We start from the raw sequence: 27,014 nt of genomic DNA, 5'->3' as shown, positions 1-27,014 counted from the left end.
ATATATATACTCATATACATATATATATATATATATATATATATATATATATATATATATATATATATAATTTGGTGTGCGTTTTAGAAACAAAAATCAAGTGTTGACTGATATTGGAACATAAATATGATAATTCTATATTTTAAGGAAATATTTTATCCTCTTCAAGACTTTAATATCGATTTTAAACTGATATATAATATTATAAGAATATATTTCTATACTAGTATATGTTCGCCAGGTATATAATAATAACCTATTATATGTTGTAACTGTAGGCCTAACGATGACGACTCTTCGAGAGTAAAATATTTGCCCAAACGAGATTCCAATGTAGATTGGACAACGACTAGGCTACTAGGGGGTTATGTTTAATTTAAATTCTATTGCCAGCCATCAGTCTGTGTAGCTGTATTTTGCATGAATCTAAACCAGAGGTGGGCATAAAAATCGGTCGGAGGGCCAAAGTGAATTTTTGATTTAACACCGAGGGTCGCACCAAAACCTCCAAGCACTGCTTTTACATCACTTTATTGATCACTTATGATACCTTATACATATGATCGCTGTTTGGCCGTAAAAAACAAGGTGTTTTCAAGTCGATGTTCCTGGGTGAGCCGCACATATAGGGTTTTAAATTCTTTTTCGTGGGCCGCAAACAATTGCTGTCGGGGTCGCACTTTGCCCGCCTGTAATCTAAACAAATATCACTAATATGTCATTTTACTTCTTTTTATTGAAAAACCATTTACACCGCTTTTTGTAATCTATAACCATTTTTGCACAGTGGTATGAATTCTTAAATTTTACAATGTGGAAAATCACTGCAGGTAACAGATGCCATGGAAAAAATACGTGAAAAGGTTCCAGAATTATCTTTGAAATTTACTGACATCGAAACTGTAGTTGATGACGGAAAACTACAACTGTCATTCGGAACAGGTAGGCCTCAATGTATTATGTACGGTATTTTTCTATTATGTATACCTGTTACCTACGTATTCTTTTTATCTAGGTTGTTTCCTGTACAATAGATTTTAAATGGTGTTTAAATAACAAATAGACATACATTGGTCTAATTATGTACACAATGTTTAGCAACGTGAAATTAAATGAAAATACTTTAACTTTCAATTTTGGCTTCAGTTAGCAGAGGCTCTGGTGCAAGGCCCGCTGGTGTGGTCATTACTGATAAAACATATGTTGAACCTAAACTTTCCAAAGAACAAATAGCAGAGGAAAACAAAAGGAAAATTGAGGTAAATAACATTGAAAAAAACCTACTATACAAACTACAAAAATCTTTCAACTTTTGTAGAGTGCAAATGAGAGATTGTCATATCAGTTTATAGAAGGGTGCATATCTAACCTGAGTTTGTTCTGTATTTCCAGTTAGCAGACAACTTGGCACCAATCGATCGAGTACTGTCAAGAAAGCAGATCAAAATAGCTGGATGGTCATCAAATCTGCTTGAAAATGCATCTGGAGAGGTAAAAATTTGTTCATGGCTTTCTATATTTTAAATACACACCCATTTATGTACCATATTGTCTTCATTCGCATTTTATTATGCACGTCATCAAATTAATTACAGTAGCTGGACTGACTTTTCACAAGGCGTTTTTCAGATGGTTTATATATCAATGAAGCTGCGTAAAATAAATTTAAAAAAGGTTAACATTCTTATGTTATTAATGTTCATGGTATGGAGAGTTTTTTTTCCCCTCGCTTCGAACATGAAAAAGTGTCGCAAGGAAAAACAGCAAAACAAAGAAAAAGAAAATAACAGAAACCAAAATTGCATACAAGAAATTATGTAATTCATGTATAGAACGCAGAAACTTTACCTATGAATAACTGCCATAATGCAATAATGTATATATAATTGCGCACAATTCACTCCAACACAACAAGCATCATGGAGGCCATGTGGCTACAGTATTGAACAACAGTAGAGCATAGAACTGTGAGTGGTCTAGCTATCGTGGGAATGGGTAGTAAACAAACCTATAATACATGGAGTTTGTGAGTGTTGTGTAAAAAAAGTCGGGTCGGTGGCCTCTTTGATGGTAGGAAAAGGATGCTAACCAATTATTTTATTTTACATGGCCTTATGTAAAACATTTATTGGAGGTCAAGGTCAGTTAATTGACAGGCTTTAGCTCATAATATAAATAGGCCTATCGAAAATAGTATTGAAAAACAACTGCATCAGTGAAAATGCCTTGATAGTTTGAGGTGCCCTCTTCATGTAAAGTGTTTTCTGTGGAAGCTTTTGTGAACTCTTGTTTTTAAATACATAAGCGCTGTTAGCGTACCGTACTTTATCTTTGTGGCGTATTGGGGACTATATAATAATAATAATAATAATAATAATAATAATAATAATAATAATAATAATAATAATAATAATAAATTCATTATCATTATCATTATTGTTATTGTTATTGTTATTGTTATTGTTATTATTATTAATATTGTTCCATACATCAATCAAAGGGGCTTTAGAAGCTGATTATATTAACAAAAATTATAATGGATTTAGCTAATCAAAATATAAAATATCACTAATACTTCTTGTAAATTTTTCAGAATGGTGATATGTCTGGTTGGAATTATAGCGGCGATTGGGCGATTCAAGGAGGAGGACACAACACCGAGACCAGTGAGTTTATCTAAATAAAGCAATGTAAAATTAATTAAGTGCGCCATTTTAAATTCTATTTACTAAAACCATAAACTTTCCCCTATCTTATAGAGTTTGTTTCCTCACACATGACTTGCTACAAGAGTCAAGAAATTAACCTTCTTACTCAATTTTCGGAAAAGCATTTAGATTCCAGTCCAGAGATACAGGTAAACATTGTAATTTCACGTACATAGCCTATATTCTCTACGCTTTAAATCGTGTTACGTTTTCAAACCAAAACCACAACTAAAATCGTATGTGTTTTGATACTGTATATCAGAGAGAAAATATAGTATCTAAGTACTGATTGATAATAAGCTCAATCCGAGGAACAGTGTAAAGGTACCGTATCATATCAAGGAAATATGTTAGGCCTATGTTAGCGGTTTAGTACCATACTCACAGTATGCCACATATTTGGTGTCCAGATATTCCTTTTTCCCTTGGTCCCTGTAAACCAATGACGGTTTGTGTTTACTATACACTGCATGTTCTCCGACACTTAGTCCACATTAACCTCATCAGAATCTTAGTCCACATTAACCACATCAGAATCAAGGTTGAGTGTGAGGCATAAATATGTTACTTCTTTTAGAAGACCAGAAAATAATTCAATATTTTCCTCAACAGAGTTTACCTCGACTCTAAATGTTAGCGGTGTACCACATTAACATTATGCCACATTTTGGTTTCCATGTATTCTTGGTCACTTTACAACGGTCGAGGTAGTGTGAGATATGGGTAAAATGTAAGAGTGAGAAGCTGCATTATTAGTAGTGCCAACTACAAATCAACTTAAAGCTCTACTATATATTATTAGACAGCATTTTGTTGATCTTTAACCTACGAAGGGATGCGGGTCTTAAGGTTTACCGTTCTGCTGATGTTTTCTCCAAAAGGCGACCGAATTTTTCCGCCGTGGATGTTGTGAAGGTGGCTACTACTCGTTAACGGTTACACTACTGGACGCTGAGGGTGAGGAAATAGTCCGAAAATCTACAGGTGAAAAGGGGAGTATAGAAGTTGGGCTAAAGGAATGGATTCGTGAAGATTTTACATTTAAGAATTATCGAAAAGGTCTTCGCTTCCTCTCATTTGAAACAACCGGTGAGCATAAAAATGTGCATGTGCATGGCTATAAATAAAACGAAGTGCTTCCTATTAAAACTACTAACTACCACCACCACCATCATCCTGCTAATACTACTATACCACTACTACTACCACCACCACTACTACTACTACTACTACCACTACCGCTACCACTACCGCTACCGCTACCGCTGCCGCTGCCTCTGCCGCTGCCGCTACCGCTACTGCTACTGCTACTACTACTACTACTACTACTACACTGCTACTGCTACTGCTACTGCTACTGCTACTACTACTACTACTACTACTGCTACTGCTACTGCTACTACTACTATTACTACTACAACTACTGCTACTACTACTACTCACTACTACTATATTACTACTAACTGGCTCTACTATTTCAATTCAATTCAATTTTATTAGCTACGAATGCCATCAAGGGCATTTATCCGCATCAACAATACAGTAATTATTTATAATGGTTATATACACAAACAAAAGAATAAAACAATTATTGGTATAAAGGAATTTTCAATTAATGGACCAATTGATTTATTTTGAAAATTAAATTATGGCTTGCTTTAATATCAAAAGTCGTTGCATAGACTGAATCAATGTTTAGATTATAACATGGGGATGAATAAGGAAGGGAAAGCTTTGGAATCGTTTTTGCATTGAATCGAAGATGAGATGATCGATATGGTTTTTATGAAGAGACATAGCCATTGTTCTGACAGGTGGAAGGAAAAAGTTAAGCGGATGATCAGAAGATTGGAAAATTTTGCAGATAAATTTAGGAAGAAGAAAGTTCTTTTGTCTTTTTTCAAAAGGTGTGATGTTATATTGTAAATAAACAGAAAGGAAGAATTGAGGAAATGCAGTCGTTAGAAATTAATTTAGCAAAGAGAAGTTCAAGATGACGAAAAAAAGGACATATATTTTAGAAGAAAGCCGTGTGAACAGAAAAATTCAATAGACAGATGGATATTAGATTTGTAAAACGAACTAAGCTGGTAGTGTCAAGTGTGGATTTTAAATATTTAAGTACTGAGATTTTGCGGACAGTTGATTTGTATAATGGAGGATATTTGTGAATGCCATTTGAGATAATTTTATATAATTATTCCCAAGTACATGACAGGGTTAAAACTTCAATAATTATATCATTGAGAAATAGTGGATGAAATATAGCCGTAACTGTACGAAAATCAATGTTTGAAATTTTGCTTTGTGAGGGAAAAATTCGAACCATTGGAAATGGCCCAGTATTCTAATAATGAGGCAATAGAAGGAATAAAGTCGGAACTGTGATGTTTACTACTGATATTATGCTAATACTACTGCTACTGATTGTGTTGCTGCTGCTTATTCTATTAATGATGATAAATATAATGATAAGGATGTATTAATATTCATTATATTGGGGTTCAATTTTTTTTTCATTTAGAAAGAATAGATAGGACTTTTTAATACAACCAAACAATGTTAATAATTTGATTAATCAGATTGAAAATATTAAATAATGCAATGGGTAATGTATATTATTATTAATAATACAGCAAGTGACGATAAAGGATGGGCGGGAGCTTTTGGAGCACAGGTGTCTGCTGCGTGCTTGCGAGTAAAAAGTGAGGTCACTGCCGCCGCCGGTGACGCATATGAAGATGTCATTAGTGCAGAGGCAGGAAAACAAAGTATTGGCCATATTATTCGAGGTTTACTAGAAGAGCATACGGAAAGTTTGAACGAAATTCAACAAGATGAAGGTATATTATTATTATTTACAGAATTTTGCCTATGTGTATCACACGGCTAATTATAATCTCATTAAATTAATACGCTTACATTGTTTTATTTTTCAAATTCTGAAACCTCTTATACTTGTTTAATCAGAGGGAGAAGTAATACCGGTAGATTTCAATAAGGCACTGCCACTTCCAATATCAAAGCCTGTAAATCGACGACGAAAAAAACGACGAGAGGTGCGAGTTTTTGTTTCAAGTACATTTCGTGATTTCCAGGAAGAACGTGAGGTTCTTATAAAGAAGGCGTTCCGTGAATTAAATCGCATCTGTACAGATCGTGGTATCTGCTTTACATATGTAGATCTTAGATGGGGGATAACGCAAGAACAGTCCATTGATGGTCAGACGATCTCTATCTGTTTGCAAGAGGTGAGTGACAAAGTCCATGCTTGATTTTGGCTTATATAACTAAATGCTTGATGCTTGTTTGTTTTAGTTGGTGATAAGGTGACATTTAAAGAAAAAAGGATTACCGTAAAGAACATATGCGTACTGCATAACAAAATTCCAAAGTTTCAGATGTCATTCGGACAATGCTGAATTTTAACTAAAAAAACGTGGCCAGAGGTTCCAGTTAGTACACATAGTCAACTTGTGACATCACAAGCTAAATGAAATGTTATTGGCTGTCATAGTGTAGCTTTAGCGGATTTCCTTTCATAGGCGATTGTTTACATGGCAATGTTTTCGCGATTTGCGGGAAATTCTTAGAATAAAATACTAATCAATTTAGTGTTGTTTCATTTTTTATGTTTCATCGTGGTGGCTCAGGTGAAAAAAAAAAAAAAAAAAAACATGAAAAGGCTAATCAAATAGATTGTTATGTTTACGAAATGAAGGAATGTTTCATTCTTTTGTTAGATTGATAAGTGTCGTCCATACTTTATCTGCCTTCTTGGTGACCGATATGGATGGTGTCAGAAAGAATCGCTCCCCGATACACTTCTTAACAAAACTTACGATGTTGCCATTGCTAATCACAGCCGATTTGATTGGATCGATTCTTTCAGATTCGACACAAGTGTAACACGGGTAAGCTACATCTAATAAAATGAATGATAATAATAGTAATTAATAATAATAATAATAATAATAATAATAATAATAATAATAATAATAATAATAATAATGACGATGACTATTATGTTGATAAAGACATTCAATCAGTCAATCAAAGTAACATTTATTTTCTTCGAAGTGAGAAAACATAGTACAATGTAAATGACGGTAAATGATTTGAAGAAGGAAAAAAAGCAACAGCTTGTGGGGCCATGCATGCCTGGACAAAATGGCAAAAACAAGAAATAATTTAATTAATTAATTAAAAATTTAAAAGGAATAAGCGAGTTAAATAACTTATAATAAAAATTTAATCCAGTAAGTAGATATAAAATATTTTTAAGTTTAACTGAGAAGATTTTCTTGGAGACAGATTCTTTTACATATAATAGTAAAAATAGTAATATAAAAGATCCACTAAATCTTATATTATATTGAAAAGATGTTTTTTATGGAGGGAATTATGCATATCATTCACATACGAGTACTATAACTGTGGAAGGATGAGTTTGGTCGGAAAGACTTAGAAAATTGAGGTGGGTTTAACGAGTTAATGGATGAATATAAAAAATGCACTGTTGATAGTTATTTACATTTAGTAAGTTTAAAGAGGAAAATAATGGGTCAGTATGAGCTCGTAATGGTGCATCAAATATTATTCGAACAGCTTTCTTCTGTTTGGTAAACAATTTAGCTGTGTTTGATTCGTATGCGTTGCACCAAACCACATTGCAATAATTTAAGTAGGGGAGGGTAAGAATACAACACAATGTGCGAAGAATTTCGAGAGGGAGAAACAAAGAAAGTCTAAAAATGATGCCAATGTTCTTGTAAATTTTAATTTCAATATTGAGAGCGAAATCAATGGTAATGCCAAGCGATTTCGTATTTTTGACGAGTGGGATAATATGATTATTAATATTATTAGTCTGTCTAAAATCCAAATTAAAATGTTTGTGGGGGATTCTAAACAGAATAGAACAGCATTTCTAAATATTAAGAGAAAGTTGGCGGAAAAAATAATCACACACTTTAGTTAGTTCACGATTAGTAACCTCAAAAAGAGCATGAATACTTTGTTAGAATATAGGATTGTAGTAGCGTCAGCATAAGGAAGAACGAAAATAATGTGGAGGACGTACAAATATCATTTAAGTATAAGGAAAATAATAGGGGGCCAAGCAGTGTTTCTTGGGGGACGCCGCATGTCATAGGTAGAAAACGGGAGATAACTATGTATTATTAGTTCCATATATAGATAAAATAGACTATCAAAAGGCTTGTAATTCGACTTTACAGAGACAATAACAAGGTAAAATTAAAGCATTAATGTAAAACATTAAGTTTATTCAAGATTAATATTCTGAACTCCAATTGAAATGGTTCAGATTAAACTAAGGCCTATTTAAAACACTGTACTATGATGATGATGAAGATAATAGTGGTGGTGATGGTAGTGATATGACGATGTTAGTGATAGTGATGACGTTGATGATGATGATGATTTAGCCGAGTCCCCCCCCCCCCCCCCCCCCTTAAAAAAAATACTGTTTACTATACAAAATTAATATAAAGAATTGCCTCAGTGATATTAATTCAATTTCAGTTGGAAGCATTGTATGGCGCCCTCAGGAATAAGGAATATTCAAAAGAACGTGCTTTCTTCTACATACGGGATCACCAATTAGAAGAAGAAGATATAGAGATAATGAAAGAAATTGTAAGTTTGAGTTAAACTTTATTTGTGACTTCACAAATAATTATTATGTCTTAATTTCTTCACTTTGAACGTGTCCAAATCAAGATTATATTACTTTACAATTTAGACTTAATTTTCAATGAAGAACCCAAAATTAAGGCTTAACCTCAACCCACTGATTATTCTCACAGGGATTTTTTAGTACAGTAAGAGAATGTAGGCCTACACCAAGGATGCTTTTTAATGTTATAAACTCGTGCATAGGAAGTAGATTATGTCCCCAAAAATGTTAATAATTGTTAGACCATTAAAAAAAAACAATGAATATCCAAGCATTATATCAACTTTTACTTTTGTTGATGAAAAATAAAGTTGCACCACTTGATTTATCTTATAAAACTCGGAACAATAATATTTTGTTACTCAACATAGCAAAATGACTTGATCAGAAAAGAAAAGGAGGCAAATGAAAGAGAGGGAAAAAGCAAAGAGAAGAAAGTAGAGGAAGAGAATAAGAAAGACAGCGATAAACCAGAAGAGGATAACAAAAACAAAGAGGACAAAAAATCTAAAAATGACAGCAAGAAAAAAGCGCTTGAGTCTCTTTGGCATTTTGAACAACAGCAGAAATTCCGTAAGATTGTAGAAGAGTCTGGAATGAATGTCAGAAAATTCAAAGGGGCTGACGAAGCGCACAATAAAATTCTTGGGGTAAGATGATGACGAGGATGATGATTTGGATGAGGATTATCATCTTTAAGAGGGTGATGATAAAAAAGATAACAATGTTGATGATGATGATAATGATGGTTGCATTAACAAAGAGGATTATGTAATTGATTTTTTGCTATTATAATAAAATAATGGTCATTTTCTAGTAAAATTATTTACTAATTTCTTTAAAAAATATTTAATTAAAATAATTCTTATTTTAGAATAACTACTAAACCCCTAAAAAATATATGCATGCTTCTACAACCGGTCATTATGATACTGTTCTACTATGATACTGTTATACTCGTCTTTCTAATTAAAATGCTTTTCATAATTAGCACAACATGCATGTTACAATTCACTGGAAGTAGCAAATTATCATATAAATGTTAATTACCCAAACATTCTGATTAATTTAAGTTGATTTCTTCCATCATTAAAGCACAATATAACACGTGTGTCATTTTAAATTTTTACTAAATAGGATCTCACAAGATGTATTGACGAGGATTTCCCCCCGGGGACCGAGCTTACAGCCCTCCAGCGTGAACGAGAAGCTCATGTAGCATTTGCTGAAGTTCGTTGCCGAATCTACATTGGTCGAGAGGACTACTTTAAGGCGATCGACGACCATGTTAGCAAGGATACTGATGAGCCGTTCGTCATTCTTGGTAGATCTGGTTCGGGAAAATCGGCATTGATCGCTAACTGGTGCACAAGATACGAAGAAAATAACCCAAATCATTTCGTGTTCATGCATTTCATCGGCAGCTCTGCAGAAAGTGCTTCGCACTTAAACCTCCTCCGACGGTAGGGTTACTCGATGAATGATCTGAATGATTGACTGACTGTCCTAACTGACTAACTGACTTACAGAATTATTGACTGGCTGTTTTTTATGTTATTTCTTATATCGTACTTTTTAAGCTCATAAACATATCTTGGCCTATAGAAAGTATGTATTTTTTTTTAATCATTTCTTATTATATTTTAAAAAAACAATTACAGATTATATGAAGAAATGAAGCAGTTTTTCAATTTTCCGCAACCAGTTCCTTCATCCGATCGTAACTTGGTTTTAGATTTGCCGTCATGGCTCAAACAAGCAGGAAATAGCGGTAAAGTAATGCTTGTCTTGGACGCTTTGAATCAGTTAGACACCGGAGCTGGGACAAAAGGTAAGGCGTGTTTTAGTTCTAGCGCTTGCAGAGCATTTGCTAGGAGGAGGTCAGGCACATACAACAATATGTAACGTTTCATATATTTTTGTAACTTTGAATTGTATTATTAAAAATGAAAGATTATGCGCCGTGGTCATCTGCACGGACGGATACTGGCGCAAAGGTAATGTGTTATTATTGTTAACAGAATTTTAAAAGCTTTAGTGTTTTATCTTCTAAGGTGACGAACAGGAGTTAAAATGGCTTCCAAAAAAGCTTCCAGAGGGGGTTAAAATGGTCCTGTCAACACTACCTGGGAAGGTTAGTTATAATTTGTACTTGAACATAAGATTCAAGTAAAATACATTTTGTAAAAGATTAATTTGTTTCAACATTAAATTGTTTCAGCTTTATTGTGTTTTTAAATTTAAATAGTATAATTCTTCGGAAACTAAATGTTATAGGTTACATCATAATACAATATTTGATGACGTAATTCGGAATAATTAAAAAAGTAATCATGAATTCATTATATCGTATGATTCATATTTATTATATTTTTAAATTACCAAGTAGACAAATTTCATCATAAAAATGTTTGTGAGTGTATACACTGTTATGACGTAACGGTTACCCCGTAACATTCTCTCAATATCGTGTACATGTGTAACTTAATCTACAACAGAAAGCCTCCATTTTGTTGTTAAGAAATGTTAACAAAAGAATATTTAATATTATAAATTTTAGACATTAGTGAAATAAAAAATTAAATAAATATCACTATCATCTTTAGGGCCTATTTTGTTTGTTATAGATTAAATATTTTAGGCATGTTAATATTTTTATTGCATTTGGCGTTTAGGCGTATGATGCGGTGTTGATGAATGAATGGCCAACATTTGAGATATTTCCGCTGCAATCGAGTGAGAAAAAGCAGATAATTACGGAATACATGACGCTCTACGCTAAGACACTTAGCGAGGAACAAATGGAGATGATAATACAGGCAAACCAGACCAGTAACCCACTGTACCTTAAGTCACTGATGGACGAGGTAGATTTAAAAACACATTCTTAGTATTATTATTATTCTTGTATCTTTCATTTCATTTCATTTCAATTTATTCAGTTCATTCCGAGAGATAAGAACAAAATAAGTAAAAAATTAAAGTACAAAGTAACAATATCATCAACTGAATAAACTGAGGAGTAAACCCAAGAAAGTTTAAAAATAAACTTATTCCCATTGAGGTCCTCAAGAAGAAAGAAAACATTGAAAATTGCACTAACCCTAACCACTAAAAATAAAAGCTCACTAATTCAATTTAAAATATATTTAAATTACAATTTACAATAAAAATACACAAATTCAAAAGACCTTCAAAAAGTCCAAATCACAATAAAATTTACAAAAAAATTTAAAAAAATAATTGATAATTCTGATTATAAAAAAAATATTTTATTTTATTACAATTCAAGTATAAAACAAATAAATTTAAGTTAATTACGAGATTAAAATTAAACAATAACAAATTACCTACAATTATAAACAATTTATTTAAAATTATTGTTCATTCATTAAATTTACAATTATCAAAAGCACTTTAGTATTTAAGAATCTATATAAAATATATCCATAACAACACAAACTTCTTTCTTTCTGTCAAGAATTTCTACTCAGCAACGTTAGCTTTCATGTGAATAGTTGAACACATAAATTAAAAAATTAAAATAAAATTCCTTCAAAATCACCTACAATAAAATGAATACCGAAAGGTCCACTGATTAATCTCAGATAAGAAAGTATAATACATACTCCAAGTATTGAAATACACGCCATCGTGTTGGGATTCAATATTTCGACATTAATTATGTCATCATTCAATATTTCGACATTAATTATGTCATCATGATGATGACATAATTAATGTCGAAATATTGAATCCCAACACGATGGCGTGTATTTCAATACTTGGAGTATGTATTATACTTTCTTATAAAATGAATAAATAATGCAATTTATAAGAAATTATTTATGTCTTGTAAAAAGTAAACAAAAATCCTCTTTGTTATTTCAAATGTTGCACTGGTTTTATAAAATTTGATTTACTTATACATTATTATGCTTTGAGTTGAATGTATGTACATTAAGCTTTATTCACTGTGGTGAACTAGAAGGAAACACCTTAAAGAGTCTAAAATTTAAAAAGATGGATTTTTTTAAGGATCACAGGCCTATTAGCCTATTCTGTTAATCCACAAAAAAACATGGCAGAAATATTAAGCTTCCTTTAATTTAAAGATGTTTTGCTACAGAAAATGTTTAAAAACATGCCTATTATGAGCGAATTTAAGGGTTAAGGGTTAATTATTAGTACGTGCACAAGAAAATATTAATCCTTCAAATTTGTATTATAGAGATAAATACATTTTTATCCGTACCTCACTATATACGTATTTATTTTAGATGCTAACAACATAATAAATATTGTTATAGACAAACAATAGACTGTTCACTTTAAACGGTATGTCCACCATTTAGTTATAACTCCGTCAGAACAACAAACGAAATTTTATAAATTGATATAAAGTAAATCCTTGCCGAGCCACTCGGGCCCATAGGACTGGAGCTTATTTCCAGTCTCAAGTAGCGTGAAGCGGATGACAGTGTAATACTCCTCCTGTGTGGGACGCTAGTCCACCGCAGGTTACACTCCCAACGGTTTGCTGGTACCCTAGAGCGGATGCAGGGGGTTCAGACGGTGGGATTGCACTTCCCCCGCCCCCAAATTGTATTAAGAAAAAAATGTTGCATTGTATTGTTGACATGAACAAAGTACCTGTAAGATTTTTAAGGTATGAGAGTGCAATTTCCCAGGCACCTATAGAAATCCATTTTCTTAAAATTTTCGAGCTTCAGCCCCAACCATGTTGGAGCTGAGGCCGTGTGTACTCTCGTGCACCCCCTACCGCCAAATCCAGCATCCGTCCCAGGTACCCATTGACACAGATGTGTATACTGAAACAATGCAAATAAAGTGTCTTGCTCAAGTACAATAGCGAAATGCACAGTGGAGGGATTGAAACAACAACCTCTAGGTTGGGAAACCGCACCATTCCCACTACGCCAAACCGCTTCCATATTTATATACAATATGTAAAAAAATGTTAATTAGTTGATTTTTCATTAATTCATTTATTAGATTCGGATGTATGGAGAATTTTTCCAACTGACGAGTGCAATCAAATCGTACCTGACGGCTGGTGATCCAGGAGAATTGTTTGTTAAAATTCTTGAGCGTTTGGAAACTGATTTTGAAAGTGGTTCATACGAAAGGCAAGTGCTACCGGATTATAACTAATTACTGTATAATACGAAATTATATATAGGCCTATGTATATATACATATATCTACATATATTATGTTTTATATATATACAGGTATATATATATATATATATATATATAAAATAATAATAATAATAATAATAATAATAATAATAATAATAATAATAATAATAATAATAATAACTAGACTTATTATGTCTGTTTGAACAACATAGGGCTTTTCCCCATTGCTTTAATGATAAATGAAGTTGAAATTGCAACAAAAAGAAAAGTGGTTAAAAGGTATAAGGTAAAAATAAACACGGAAAGCCAATATAATTTTAATATCTTTAAGTAATCCTCATATCCACACCCTACTGCGAATTGTCACCAAAATTGGATCTTTTCATCATTTCGCCATGAAAAACTATTGTACAGAGTGTCAATTTTATCCATCTATAACTGGGACGTAAGCAATTTAAATGACCCTCAAATTTACACCCTTACTTGGATCGTCCCCTACACATAATAATAATCTGCCTTGCAACTTGGGTTAAACTTTCCTGAAAGTTTCATTCCGATCAGTTGACCCGTTTTTGAATTATCTGGTCTGGGACGTTCCCTTTAATGGTTCTCATATTCATATTATTTTTTAAAGAGATATTTAGGTCTGAGTCCTCAAAATTGAAAAGACCCTCAATTTTACACCCTTCACTGGATCGTCACTAACACATAACAATTTCTTCCTTGTAACTTGATTAAAGTTTCCCGTAAATTTCTTTCATATCAACTAACTGGTTTTTTAAATATCCGGTGTAGACTGTTTAACCTTCAATCAATTTAATTGTCCTCACACGTACACCCCTCAAAGCACGGAATAATTCTAAGCATGGGAAGTGTCCAAGGTGACAGCCAGAAAAAAAAAACAGTGCAAAAAGATAGGAAAAATATATGCAAGAAAAACGAAAAAAAAAAATCAGAACAAAAGCCTAGGCTTTTTCCAGCACTGCTGGGAAAAGCCAATAATAATAATAATAATAATAATAGAAGGGTTATGTTGAGCGTGAATTTACTCTATAGCTTTTTCATGCAGTAACAATCTTCAGGTGTGAGTAGTTGGCTACAACATATTTCAGTATGCATATTTAAATTATATTTTTAAATTGACTCTGTACTTACTGTGTATAAGTAAATTATTGTGTGCTAAATATTCTGTATATCTTGGAACATTTCATCCCTGAAGAGAAATGTATTCAAATTGTCTCTATAAAACATATCATTGACTAATCGTGAATGCATTCTTTATATTGAACTAAGGTTTCGTCAAGAATTTGGTCTCCATTCTACTTGTCACTGGAAGAAAATCTAATCAATCGTAACGGAGTGCTTAACTTTTTCCACGACCACCTGAGGCAGGCTGTTGAACGAAAGTATCTAAATACGCCAGAACTTAAGCGACAGTGTTATGTCGATGTGGCGGATTTCTTTAACAAGAAGGACATCGATGATCGCTATGTACGTTTTGTTTATTTTATTAAATTTATCAGCCCGTTAAAAAAAGGCATGAAATATTAATAACACCTAATATAATTTGTCAAAAATACCTTTATTAAGTTGTTATTTGTTATCTAGACGGAAGAGGTACCGTACCTTCTATCCCAAGCCGGTGAGTTGAAACGTCTACGCGGTACCATTCTGAACGTCGCGGTTTTTCAACGACTGATGGCAACAGAAGAAGGAAAGTTTGAGCTAATAAAGGCCTGGCAGTTGGTAAGCTTGCATTTGTTTACCTTTGATGGCATAATTGTGGTAGAGCATCGCTTTCTAATATGTGTTGAAATATCTGCAATTTAACAGAAATTTTGTAAAGTTCGTGACACAATATTTCTTGAATAGTTTCACGTCTTTAAAAGTCAAATAGAAATGTTGCTTTTCTTCATTTCCATAATATTGACCTAATTGAATTATTGTTGTTTCTGTATGAGCGTGTGGCGCAGCTTGTAAGGTGTTGGACTTCTGATTGTAAGATCTGGAGTTCAAGATAGACACTCGCGTCCTTGGGCAGGCACTTTCTTACGTTTGCCTCTCTCCACCCATATAATTGTAAATAGATACATTGTAGGATGGTGTGGCGTTGAACGTATGCGGTTGTGCGTGTAAAGCAGCATGACTGAGGAAACTCCTCAGGCAGTGAAGAAACTTGCACAAAAATGTGCTGCTTCGCCAACTAAGTATCCAGTGAACAGGGAAATACTGATGTCATCGCCTTTGTATATTCTCCGGAATGTGAAAGGCGCCATATAAATTCGGATTCTAAAACGAAAAAAAAAAATCACTTTCATGATAATTGATCGCGGTAATAATATTTTGTTTACACACTACAACTGGTTTTTATTTATAATCTGAGCGGTATTTTGCTGCGGAGCCAAGAGCTACGAAGCATTTTCAAATGTTTGTTTGGCTTTGCCGTTTGGTCGTAATGACATTATGTTTTTCTATCATGGTATTTAAGGGTTTTTTTATCGTCGCTATAATGCTATTATTATGACAAGTGAAAATAATCTTGAACTGTGTAATATCATTTGCAGCTCGGAGGATACGAACAGGTAGAGGAAGCCTACCTTGATAAATTGGAAAAGGCCGAAACACAGGAGAACACGCGAGACAGAGCAAGCTTGATCAGATCGATGGCGGGATTCTTTATGCAGTTAGGCCTTCAAAAAGGTGCCAGGTTAGAGACACGTTAATATATTGCATTAGTGGATTTATTCAAAAATTTTAAAAGTGCATTAGTATGTAAAAAGCACCTCCAGTAAACATCTGACTCTTGATTACCGGTTGTAGGCCTAAACCAGAGCAATGCAATGCAATGTTCAAACCGCCTTCCTTTTTATTTAATAATATCATAAGCGAAATTAATTTTTATCTATTATTATTGTTCTTGTTGCTGCTGCTGTTGCTAATACTACTGTTGCTGATATTGCTGCTGTTGTTGTTAGGAGGCCAACATTGACTTCTTAAGAAACATAACTGAAGTTATATCTAAATTTTCTCTACAGATCACTATATGAAAGCCTACTCGATGTATTAGAATCCAAATACGAAGAGGATTACTCAACTATTGTGTACCACTACAAGAAATACATGTTTAAACGACAATGTATACACCAAGAAGTATTAGATGTAAGCAATCACCTCCTAAACATAACATAGCCTAATAACTAACTTGCTGCATAGCACGGTGGTATACACATACAGATACTCAAATATTGGTACAGTATGAACAATGGTCGAATAAAGGAACAATGGTGTAGAGATCGTATCGAGCATAGCCTATCAACAGAATTTCCTTTTGTCAATTATTTTAAAAAGTGTCCCTGGCCGGAAATGAATCCATTGCCCATGTGGGTCATTAAATGGTATGACATTCGCCTTACCAGTGACATATTGGCCTATGACCGAAAGTACTCGTTACCTTTTGTTTTTTACCGACATATGGTAAAATTTGCTACAAAATTAAACAATATTGTGTGTTACTGATAGATTTTGATGCTATTATGTTTGCGATTCAAATGGGTGAGATGAATATCACCCAATCATCTCTGTTTCTCTCTATGACGATTTGCGTTTTAGCGTTTGCTCACCAATTGTGTCTTAACCGAGATTCCTGCATGAATCCCTCCTGCATCATTGGTGTTTTTGTTTTGGTATTTGCCCTGTAGGGCCTATGTACCAGACCGGTCTAAATGAACAAAATTTATTCACCGTATCACGTCCAATCTGTAGTTTATGAAAACAATTTTATATGACTATCTATGTTGTTGTGTTTATTTATTTTTTTTTAGGTGATTATACAACTTGGATCAGTTTGTCGTAACCTTGGTGAACTTAACGACGCCAAAAATTACCTTTTTGACGTCATCAGCCGGATGAACAAGATTCGCACACCTGCCCAGAAACTGCAACTGGTTAAAGCTCTTCTTGGAATGGGGTAACTTTACATAGATATACTTTTCATTTTGTATAAATAATTGGATTTTTATGTAGAAATTATATAATTATACAAAATTCATAGGAAAAGATGGCTCTTGGTATTATTATCACCATTATTCTTAAACCTCATCATTCTTTCTCGACATCGTCATTCATCTTCGTATAATCCCCGCCAACATCATCATCATCATCCTCATCATCATCATCATTATCATAATCATTTTCATCATCATTTCTTCCGATAGGTCAGTTCTTCGACTTCAAGGACGCGCGGAAGAGGCTAAGTGGTGCCTGAACCGAGCTCAAGAGATAGCAACAGACATTCTCGGAAAGAACCACCATTACGTTGCAGCAATCGTCGGGCAGGTAATTTATTCTCACGAACTGTACCTACGTAACAGCTCTGATAATTATGTGCATAATAGTGGTAACAGATTTAATACCCAGCCTTCACTGAGGGCTATCACTTGATAAATTTCGACATTGTATTCGATTAATTGACTGGAATATAAATTTATCCGCAGTTGGGTATAATTGCGTTTTTTATCTTTTTATTTCATTTTGTTTTAAGCCTGCTTTCTATAAAATTGTCACACAATTGTCCCCTATATTATTTCTCGGTTCGTTATAAAGCAAAGTTCGACCGGCCAATCAGCGTGACCAAACTGTCGGTGATGGTGTGTAGCGTTGATATTGGACCAGGCCTTAAAAATATAAATTTATATCGGCATGTGTGTTGTATTTCTATAGATCGGAGAACTATCGTATGGGCAAGGGCGACTTGACGACGCATTAATTCATCACCTGTGGGATATGCAGCTAACTCAGAACGAAGTGGGCTTGAGTCATCCACGTGTGGCCGCCATCTTAAACAATATTGCTCTTGTTTACGATGATAAGAATGACAAAATAGCAGGTGATTTATTCAAAGGAGTTTTGGATATATTGATACAAGCTTATGGGCAAAACCATGTTGACGTTGCTGTTATCAGGTAAATTTGCGTAGGCCGTTTGATTTATATTTCATTTTTTTTCACTAAAACATTTAATATGGTGATAAAATGCCGTCAATCTTTTTAGTAAAATTCTAATCTAATTCGTTGAATTCCATTGTTTGGGAAATTCTTAAAACAGAAAATTAAAAACACATAGGCTTAATAATAAAAAAAAATGATGAGTAAATTTTAAGCTTTCAATATTAATATAAAATAAATATTGCTTTCAGTGGAATATATACCAGACAGGCCGCACTGAACAACTAAAGTAATAGATATTTAAAAACTATAATTTAAAACTTTTTTGTACAGAAATTTAACCAACCAGTTGAGAATCACCTATGGAACCGTTAGTTTGTATATTTATTTATACCAGCACAAAATGGTACGTTCTAACATATTTTTGTTTGTAATCTGCATACTTTCAGGTACAACCTAGGAGCCTTTCTTTTCGCCACAAACCTCTACGAGAGAGCTCGCTATCAGTTTGATGAAGCTCTGCGAATATTCGACCTTTTCCTTGGCAGTGATCATCCGGACACAAAATCAACTACGGTGGCCCTCGAAAAGCTAAATACATTTGTGACATAAACCAATATAATAATCACATGCATCCATATGAGTTTGTAATGAATTTGTATCTGATTATTTAGAGTATTACCAAATATCAAAGAATATCATTAGTCTAATATAATTCAATTAATGACCTTATACTTTCTTTAAATGTTGTTAACACATTCACATTGCTAGCCTTAGTTCGGGCATACATTTTTTGTTTACTCTGTTAATTCCTCCTATTTTTTTTCTTTTTGGCGCTAAGTACGTGCCAAACTAAATTAAATTGTTGTCCCAACTATTTAAGTGCTTTTTTTTTTTTTTTTTTTTTTTTTTTTTTTTTATTTATGTGCGTTTTTTTTTTGTTTTTTTTTTCATTTCTTGTTTTTTTACTCTTTCAAAGTAATTCACTCATTGGTGGCGCTGTCAAAAGATAAAAGACACTTCGGATAGTCTACTGTACTACGTACATCTAGAATGTTTTATTATATGATATGTTATACATCCTACTACATATAAAAAACACTGGAAAATAAGATCAATATAACGTTTATAGCTTAGGTATCGCTGTAGAAATGGTTGTATATTAAATTAAATTTAGGTGTATTTAGATTGAATGGAAATATACATGGTATAATACGCTATGGGTATTTTATTATTGTGAACTTGTAATTAAATATTCTTGATTTATATTATATGCAACTATTTGTTTCCAGCCGTATCTATTGTGTACTAGAGTGTATCTGGTGGTATTTGAATCTGTTCAACCATGAAGCCTCCGTTATCTAATGGTTATGACACTCGCCTTGACAGCGTGAGGTCGCAGGTTCGAGTCCCGCCAGAAGAATTTTATTACACAATTTCTTTATTCATTTATTTACAGGACTACATTCGTTGAGAGCTATGCTACACGATGTATTATCATGTCCTTTATTCGAACAATGTATTTACCTTTCTTTGATGATTTATATATAATTTAACAGTGTTAACGGTCGGCTTGATTTATATTACATATACATAGACCTATATACATATACATATATACATATATACTATATAATATTATTATTAAGTTTGCTACGCGCAATATAAACAAATAGATAAACAATAATCATAATGCTCATTACGAAATAAGAGTAATCATTTTTAATTTGGTATCATTGTAGATATTGGTGTGTATTCAATGGCATATTGTATTTAGATGGGATAAAAATGTTATGAGTTTTTATTATTGTGAACTTGCAATTAAAGGCCTACATACATATATGTAACACAGGTAGAACAACAACATAGCCAGGAGACGATGTAACTTCTCTGTTGTCGTTTATTTGTTCGAAAACGCCAAAAAAACCATAATCCAGAAACTGACGATTACTTTGTTACAAAACAAAACAAAACCCCCAGCTTGACCAGGCACTGTATGCACAATATGCCAAGCTAAAAAGAATAATAAAAGTCATTAGCCTATGATTACCATAGCACAACATCGTGTAAAAACATAACATACAATATAACCAATTAACTGCGAGGTACAAACTTAACTGGCCTATAGTATTAGTTATTGCATCTTTCTTTATGGGAAACCTTAGGTTTTTATCATAAATAAATGCATACTCTATTCTTTAACCAATGCACAACTATATGCGCGTGCATTCACATTACCAGAGCAGGAAATAATTATCCTGTCTATTGCTTGTTTACAGCTCAGTGCTAAAAACCCGGCAATCTAACATTATGACCATAATACATGTTTAAGACATGCTCTATAAACAACATCAGTCCTGTGCACCCCAGAAAATATATCCTAGAGCCGCCACTGGCTGACGCGCCCGCCACTGCTCCCTCTCCTTGTATCCAAACTTGTCAGATGATTTACATAAACGGTAAAAAATATTCCTGGATAATGAATTTGTGTCGTTTTAAAACAAATGAATATAACATATTTGGTAATTAATTTCAAATACTGGTTAAAAACCACTTTTGGGTTTTAGCATGGAGGTATAACATAAATTTAGTTGTCTTTAAATATCTCTATTTAGAGGAAAATTAGGATATTAAGAAACAGTTTTAAATATGAAATCAAATCTCTAATAAAATAGTTATTCGTTCACAAAACACACACAAAACATCATCTAATGTGTGCATTGTCTAATATAATACAAAGGCAGCAATGTATTTATTACAAATAATCAATTTAAACCACGACATGTTTTAACAGCATCAACCATCATTATCAAGTGGAATCACGTCTGAACACTAAGCTTATGTAGAGCAAAAATATAATGATAAAGTAAGGTGATTCAGTTTATACCAATCTGAAGGCAGGATGAACGAGGCTACGATGAAGGCAGTACAATAGAATCAGTAGCGCTAAAAAAAGTCTATTAATCAACCAGCCTCCACGAGGGCAGTATAATAGAGGCAGTAGAACTATAACAGATCTATTAATCAGCCGAGTGTTTCTAGAGCTCCTTATCGGAGCTAAAAAAAAAGTGCATTCACATCACTATTATTTTATAGTAGGTCTTTAATTGAAAGGAAAATTTTCAGCATTTTTCAACAATATTTATTTAATCAAATCAATAAATAATAACATAACAATACAGTTTTAAGTCAATGGAAATATACAGATGAAATTCAATTTGATTCGGATTCTTTCTAGACATTTTGAATAAAACTTGTCTCGAGATAACCCTTCACAACCTAAAATATTATAAATATAATACAGACAAGTTTGTCATTTAAGGTTTTTATTGTATGTGTTACTGGGCCCTTGAGGATAAAAATGTTTTTTGCACCTATCAGGTCACCCAGGGTAAAGCAGAAATAATAATAATAATAATAATAATAATAATAATAATAATAATAATAATAATAATAATAATAATAATAATAATAATAATAATAATAATAATAATAATAATAATAATAATAGTTTAATGAGACTCATTAAAAATAATTTGCGTTCTGTTATGACAAATGCTCGTTTGGATAGCCTCATGATGCTTGGAATACATCACGATAGGTAAACATGTGGTTAACATAAGCAAGAATTTAGTCTAATGAAACTAATGATACCTTCGACAAAAATTGACCCTACCGGAGTCACCACGGCGTCCCCACCGATCGATCTAACGTGACGTTGTTATGTGGGTGTTTTATAGATTATTGACAATGGTAATATCACCGAAAAAATGTAGTACCTTGCCAATCAATCCAGGAACTCGGTAGTTTGTTGATTGTTTGTAAAAATAGTTTTTTGGCAGTTGCGTCCCCGGTGACATCGTAAGGGCTGGTGAAGGCTGGTTACGATTTGGTGGCACATCGATTGAGTATTTTCATTCACCTAGCCATGTAAGTCAGTGGCGTATCTAGATGGGGGTCTCGATGATCAGTTGAGGGGCACTAATTCGCAAAATAAGGTGATTTAAGGTGATTTTTAACTACTTGACCGTGATTTGGAACCAGTGTCAGCATAATCTTAGGTAAACATGTGGTTAACATAAGCAAGAATTTATTCTAGTGAAACTGTTTATCATCTTGATACCTTCGACAAAAATTGACCCTACAAGCGTCACCACGGCGCCCCCACCGATCGGTCTAACGTGACGGTGTTATGTGGGTGTTTTATAGATTATTGAGAATGGTAACATCACCGAAGAAATAGATAAAATGACAGTAGAATGACCAACAAAGACAACTGAAGACAATAGTTTGTCATTAGAAGTTATTTAGTATAAATGTATTCGAAAAATTAATCCCAAAATCGAGTTGCCGTCCCCAGCGTTGTCAGTGACGTCGTATGATTTGTGTGCGATTTTACCAATTAACCACCAAGTCAAAAATATTTGAGCCATGTAGTACCGTGCAAGTCAACCCAGAAACCCGGTAGTTTGTTGATTGTTTACTGGTAGCGTCCCTTCGCTGCCAATTAACCCCTAAGTTAAAAATAGTTGAGCCATGTTAGTATCTTGCAAATCAACCCAGAAACCCGGTAGTTTGTTGATTGTTGACTGTCAAAAATAGTTTTTTTTTGCAGTTGCGTCCCCGGTAACATCGTGAGGGCAAGGTGAAGGCTGGTTACGATTTAGTGGCACATCGATTGAGCATTTTCATTCATCTGGCTACGTAAGTTAGTGGCGTATCTAGACAGGGGCGGATTTTGGGAGGTAAAAAAAAGAAAAAAGAAAGAAAAAAAAGAAAGAAAAGGAAAAAAATGATAGCCCAGAACGCCTCAAATGTTATTTTCGGGCGTCTAGAACACAAAAATTTCGCGGACCCACTAGGACATTGTTGTCTCGATCGTCCCAAATTTCGACAATAGTTTGTCATTAGAAGTTATTTAGTATAAATTTATTCGAAAAATTAGTCTCGAAATCGAGTTGCCGTCCCGGGCATTGTCAGTGACGTCGTATGATTTGTGTGCGATTTTACCAATTAACCACCAAGTAAAAAATATTTGAGCCATGTAGTACCGTGCAAGTCAACCCAGAAACCCGGTAGTTTGTTGATTGTTTACTGGTAGCGTCCCTTCGCTGCCAAAAATAGTTGTTTGGCAGTTTGAGATTAATTTTCGGAATAAAGTTATACTAAATAACTTCTAATAACGAACTTTTGTCTTCAGTTGTCTTTGTTGGTCATTCAACTGTCATTTTATCTATTTTTTAGGTGAGATTACATAGTTACCAACTTGAGAGATTTGAAATGCGTGAGTGCTTATACCAGTTGGCTGGGGAGTCCAAGCGGCTGGGGAACAACCCCTACCTCGCCGCTCCGACGATTGAGCATTTTAAGCTGTTTTAAAACGATTTCAGGGAGTGTTTGTTGATAATACAGGTACATAAGCAAACATATTATTAATAAAGCCAATTTGAGTTCCAATGTAGGCGCCTATGTTTAATTTGAGCACCGGAACTATGTAGACCTACACAAACATTTCATAACTGATCATTTTTTATTAATTCGTTAGTAAAATAAGTAGGGCCTTCAAGGAAATACTGTACTCTCTCATGACTCAAGTTACTGCATAACCGTTTTTATAGTTTTAATACAACCAATTTCTTCTAATTTAAAATACATTTTCCCCTGATAAGATAGTATGATACATACTCCAAGAATCGAAATGCACGCCATCGTGTCGGGATTCTATATTTCGACATTAATTATGTCATCATCATGAATGATGATTATTGGCTAGTATGTGGGGACGTACTGAGTATTCGGTACGTTAACACATCCGGTAGGGTAAATTAAATACTCACTCCTATGATATTTCCTGAGGCAAACTCACATCTTAATAGCATTTGTAGTAACTTCCATCTAGAAAATCTGGAGGTCGTGTGTTCGATTCCCACTCGAACCATTGTTTTTTAAATTTTTCTATTGGCTAGTAATTGGGGAAAATTTGAATATTTTTATAAATTATTTTTTAACATGATTTTTAAAAATAAATGGGACTTACAATATTAATTCATAATAATTATTTATTATTATTATATTTAATAAGAACATTTCATTTCCCCAGGCAAACTCACATCTTAATAGCATTTTTTGTGGTTTTCATCTCGCCAGATAACCAGGAGGTCATGGTTTCGATTCCACCTGAATCATTTTTTTTCTTTTTTAAATTTTATTAATGGCTAGTATTTGGGGACGTACGGAGAATTCGGTACGATAACACGTCATGAGTAATAATCACTCCTATGATATTTCCTGACGTCGCAAACTCGCATCTTAATTTGTAGAGGTTTCATCTGGCTAGATAACCTGGAGCAACCATTTAAAAAAAATTATTATTGGCTAGAATATGGGGACGTATTGAGTATTCGGTACGTGAACACGTAAGGTAGGGTAAATAATCACTCCTAGGATATTTCCTGAGGCAAACTCACCTTAATAGCATTTGTAGTAATTTCCATCTGGCTAGATAATCTGGAGCATGTGTGTTCGATTCCCACACTCACATCTTAATAAAATTTGTAGTAATTTCAATTATTCTAGATAATATGGAGGTCGTGTGTTCGATTCCCACACGAACCATTTTTTCAAATTTTTCTATTGGCTAGTTATTTGGGATATCTAATTTGAATATTTTTATGATCTATTTTTTAACATGGGACCCCTGTCACCATCACTTGATTCAATAATCTGCTGTATCCCTTGCTGTGCCATTTGCGATTGGTGAATAATGATAAGATTATTATATGATATGTTATACATCCTACTACATATAAAAAAACACTGGAAAATAAGATCAATATAACGTTTATATCTTAGTTATCGCTGTAGAAAAGGTTGTATATTAAATTAAATTTAGGTGTATTTAGATTGAATGGAAATATACATGGTATAATAAGCTATGGGTATTTTATTATTGTGAACTTGCAATTAAATATTATTGATTTATATTATATGCAACTATTTGTTTCCAGCCGTATCTATTGTGTACTGGAGTGTATCTGGTGGTATTTGAATCTGTTCAACCATGAAGCCTCCGTGATCTAATGGTTATGAGGTCGCAGGTTCGAGTCCCGCCAGAAGAATTTTATTACACAATTTCTTTATTCATTTATTTACAGGACTACATTCGTTGAGAGCTATGCTACACGATCTATTATCATGTCCTTTATTCGAACAATGTATTTACATTTCTTTGATGATTTATATATAATTTAACAGTGTTAACGGTCGGCTTGATTTATATTACATATACATATACATATATATGATATATACTATATAATATTATTAAGTTTGCTACGCGCAATATAAACAAATAGATAAACAATAATTATAATGCTCATTACGAAATAAGTGTAATCGTTTTTAACTTGGTATCATTGTAGATATTGGTATGTATTCAATGGCATATTGTATTTAGATGGGATAAAAATGCTATGAGTTTTTATTATTGTGAACTTGCAATTAAAGGCCTACATACATATACATATATACTATATAATATTATTAGGTTTGCTACCCGCAATATAAACAGACAGATAAATAATAATTAAAATGCTCATATACGAACTAAGAGTAGATATTTATCGTTTGGTATCATTGTAGAGATCGGTGTGTATTCAATGGCATATTGTATTTATATGGGATGGAAATATACAGTACAGATAAGCTATGAGTATTTTATTATTGTGTACTTACAATTATATATATATATATATATATAATAAATAAGTATAATTATATATATATATATAATTTGCTATGCCAAAATACATAATGATGTCATTTATCAAACGTAGCCCTAATATGAAGCAAAGAACATCGCATAATAATATTGTATCGAGCCCTTCTTTACAGATATAACCAACATACTGAAAATCAACCCCATTTATTAATACTTTGAAGAAAGTACAAAACACGCCTTCCTTACAGAAGATAGTACCAAACTAATGATTTGTGTTATTTGTCATTACTATCCTCTTAAAAGTGGATGAACCCAATATTATTCTCCTAGAGCGTGTATTACGTTATGATTTTAATGTTGACTAAGAGAATTTGTTGTCCATTTTGATCCCTCAACCCCTCCTCTCAGAATTAAATAGCAAAAAAAAAAAAAAAAAGAACGTTGTATGTTGCAACTTCGGCGGCCCCAACCGATTTAGGGTTGGCTTCACATTATGAAAGACCTGCTCATTGGATACGGCAGCAAAGCTTCCATCTTCTCAATCTAGTTTTATGCAGAGGTCTATGCATAGTGTCTCCCTGTAATAAAGACCACTTTTGGGATCGGTGTATCCATGGTCTTTTTAGTAGCTTTGGTCATTAATATGTAAAATAAATATAAAAGACATTTGTAAATTTGCTACCACAAACAAGTGCTTTTAATTGAGGTGGTATTTAATTGGAGGAGTCTTTAATTGGAAGGAGACCTGTAGTAAAATTGCGACAAACACACACACAC

General features: G+C 33.3%; 1 protein-coding gene across 1 annotated transcript in view; it reads left to right on the top strand.

The window, feature by feature from the left end:
• LOC117101460 overlaps nucleotides 1–19,422 on the top strand; it is a 29,256-nt gene extending 9,834 nt beyond the window's left edge. Inside the window, 24 exon segments of the mRNA XM_033241437.1 lie at nucleotides 831–942; nucleotides 1,147–1,259; nucleotides 1,393–1,491; nucleotides 2,594–2,666; nucleotides 2,760–2,857; nucleotides 3,590–3,797; nucleotides 5,345–5,551; nucleotides 5,679–5,959; nucleotides 6,452–6,622; nucleotides 8,256–8,369; nucleotides 8,781–9,059; nucleotides 9,547–9,872; nucleotides 10,071–10,240; nucleotides 10,464–10,543; nucleotides 11,085–11,276; nucleotides 13,426–13,647; nucleotides 14,868–15,065; nucleotides 15,183–15,320; nucleotides 16,139–16,281; nucleotides 16,610–16,733; nucleotides 17,396–17,541; nucleotides 17,789–17,909; nucleotides 18,294–18,535; nucleotides 18,967–19,422. Of these exon segments, the coding sequence (XP_033097328.1) occupies nucleotides 831–942; nucleotides 1,147–1,259; nucleotides 1,393–1,491; nucleotides 2,594–2,666; nucleotides 2,760–2,857; nucleotides 3,590–3,797; nucleotides 5,345–5,551; nucleotides 5,679–5,959; nucleotides 6,452–6,622; nucleotides 8,256–8,369; nucleotides 8,781–9,059; nucleotides 9,547–9,872; nucleotides 10,071–10,240; nucleotides 10,464–10,543; nucleotides 11,085–11,276; nucleotides 13,426–13,647; nucleotides 14,868–15,065; nucleotides 15,183–15,320; nucleotides 16,139–16,281; nucleotides 16,610–16,733; nucleotides 17,396–17,541; nucleotides 17,789–17,909; nucleotides 18,294–18,535; nucleotides 18,967–19,129 (4,020 nt within the window). The 3' untranslated portion in view covers nucleotides 19,130–19,422.
• The last annotated feature ends 7,592 nt before the right edge of the window (nucleotides 19,423–27,014 follow it).

This window comes from Anneissia japonica, unplaced genomic scaffold, assembly GCF_011630105.1.
Source record: "Anneissia japonica isolate Jap-2015-1 unplaced genomic scaffold, ASM1163010v1 scaffold3174_len352767_cov145, whole genome shotgun sequence".
Taxonomy (NCBI): Eukaryota; Metazoa; Echinodermata; class Crinoidea; order Comatulida; family Comatulidae; genus Anneissia; species Anneissia japonica.
Note: the sequence above shows the minus strand (reverse complement) of the source record. Positions and strands in the feature narration are given on the sequence as shown.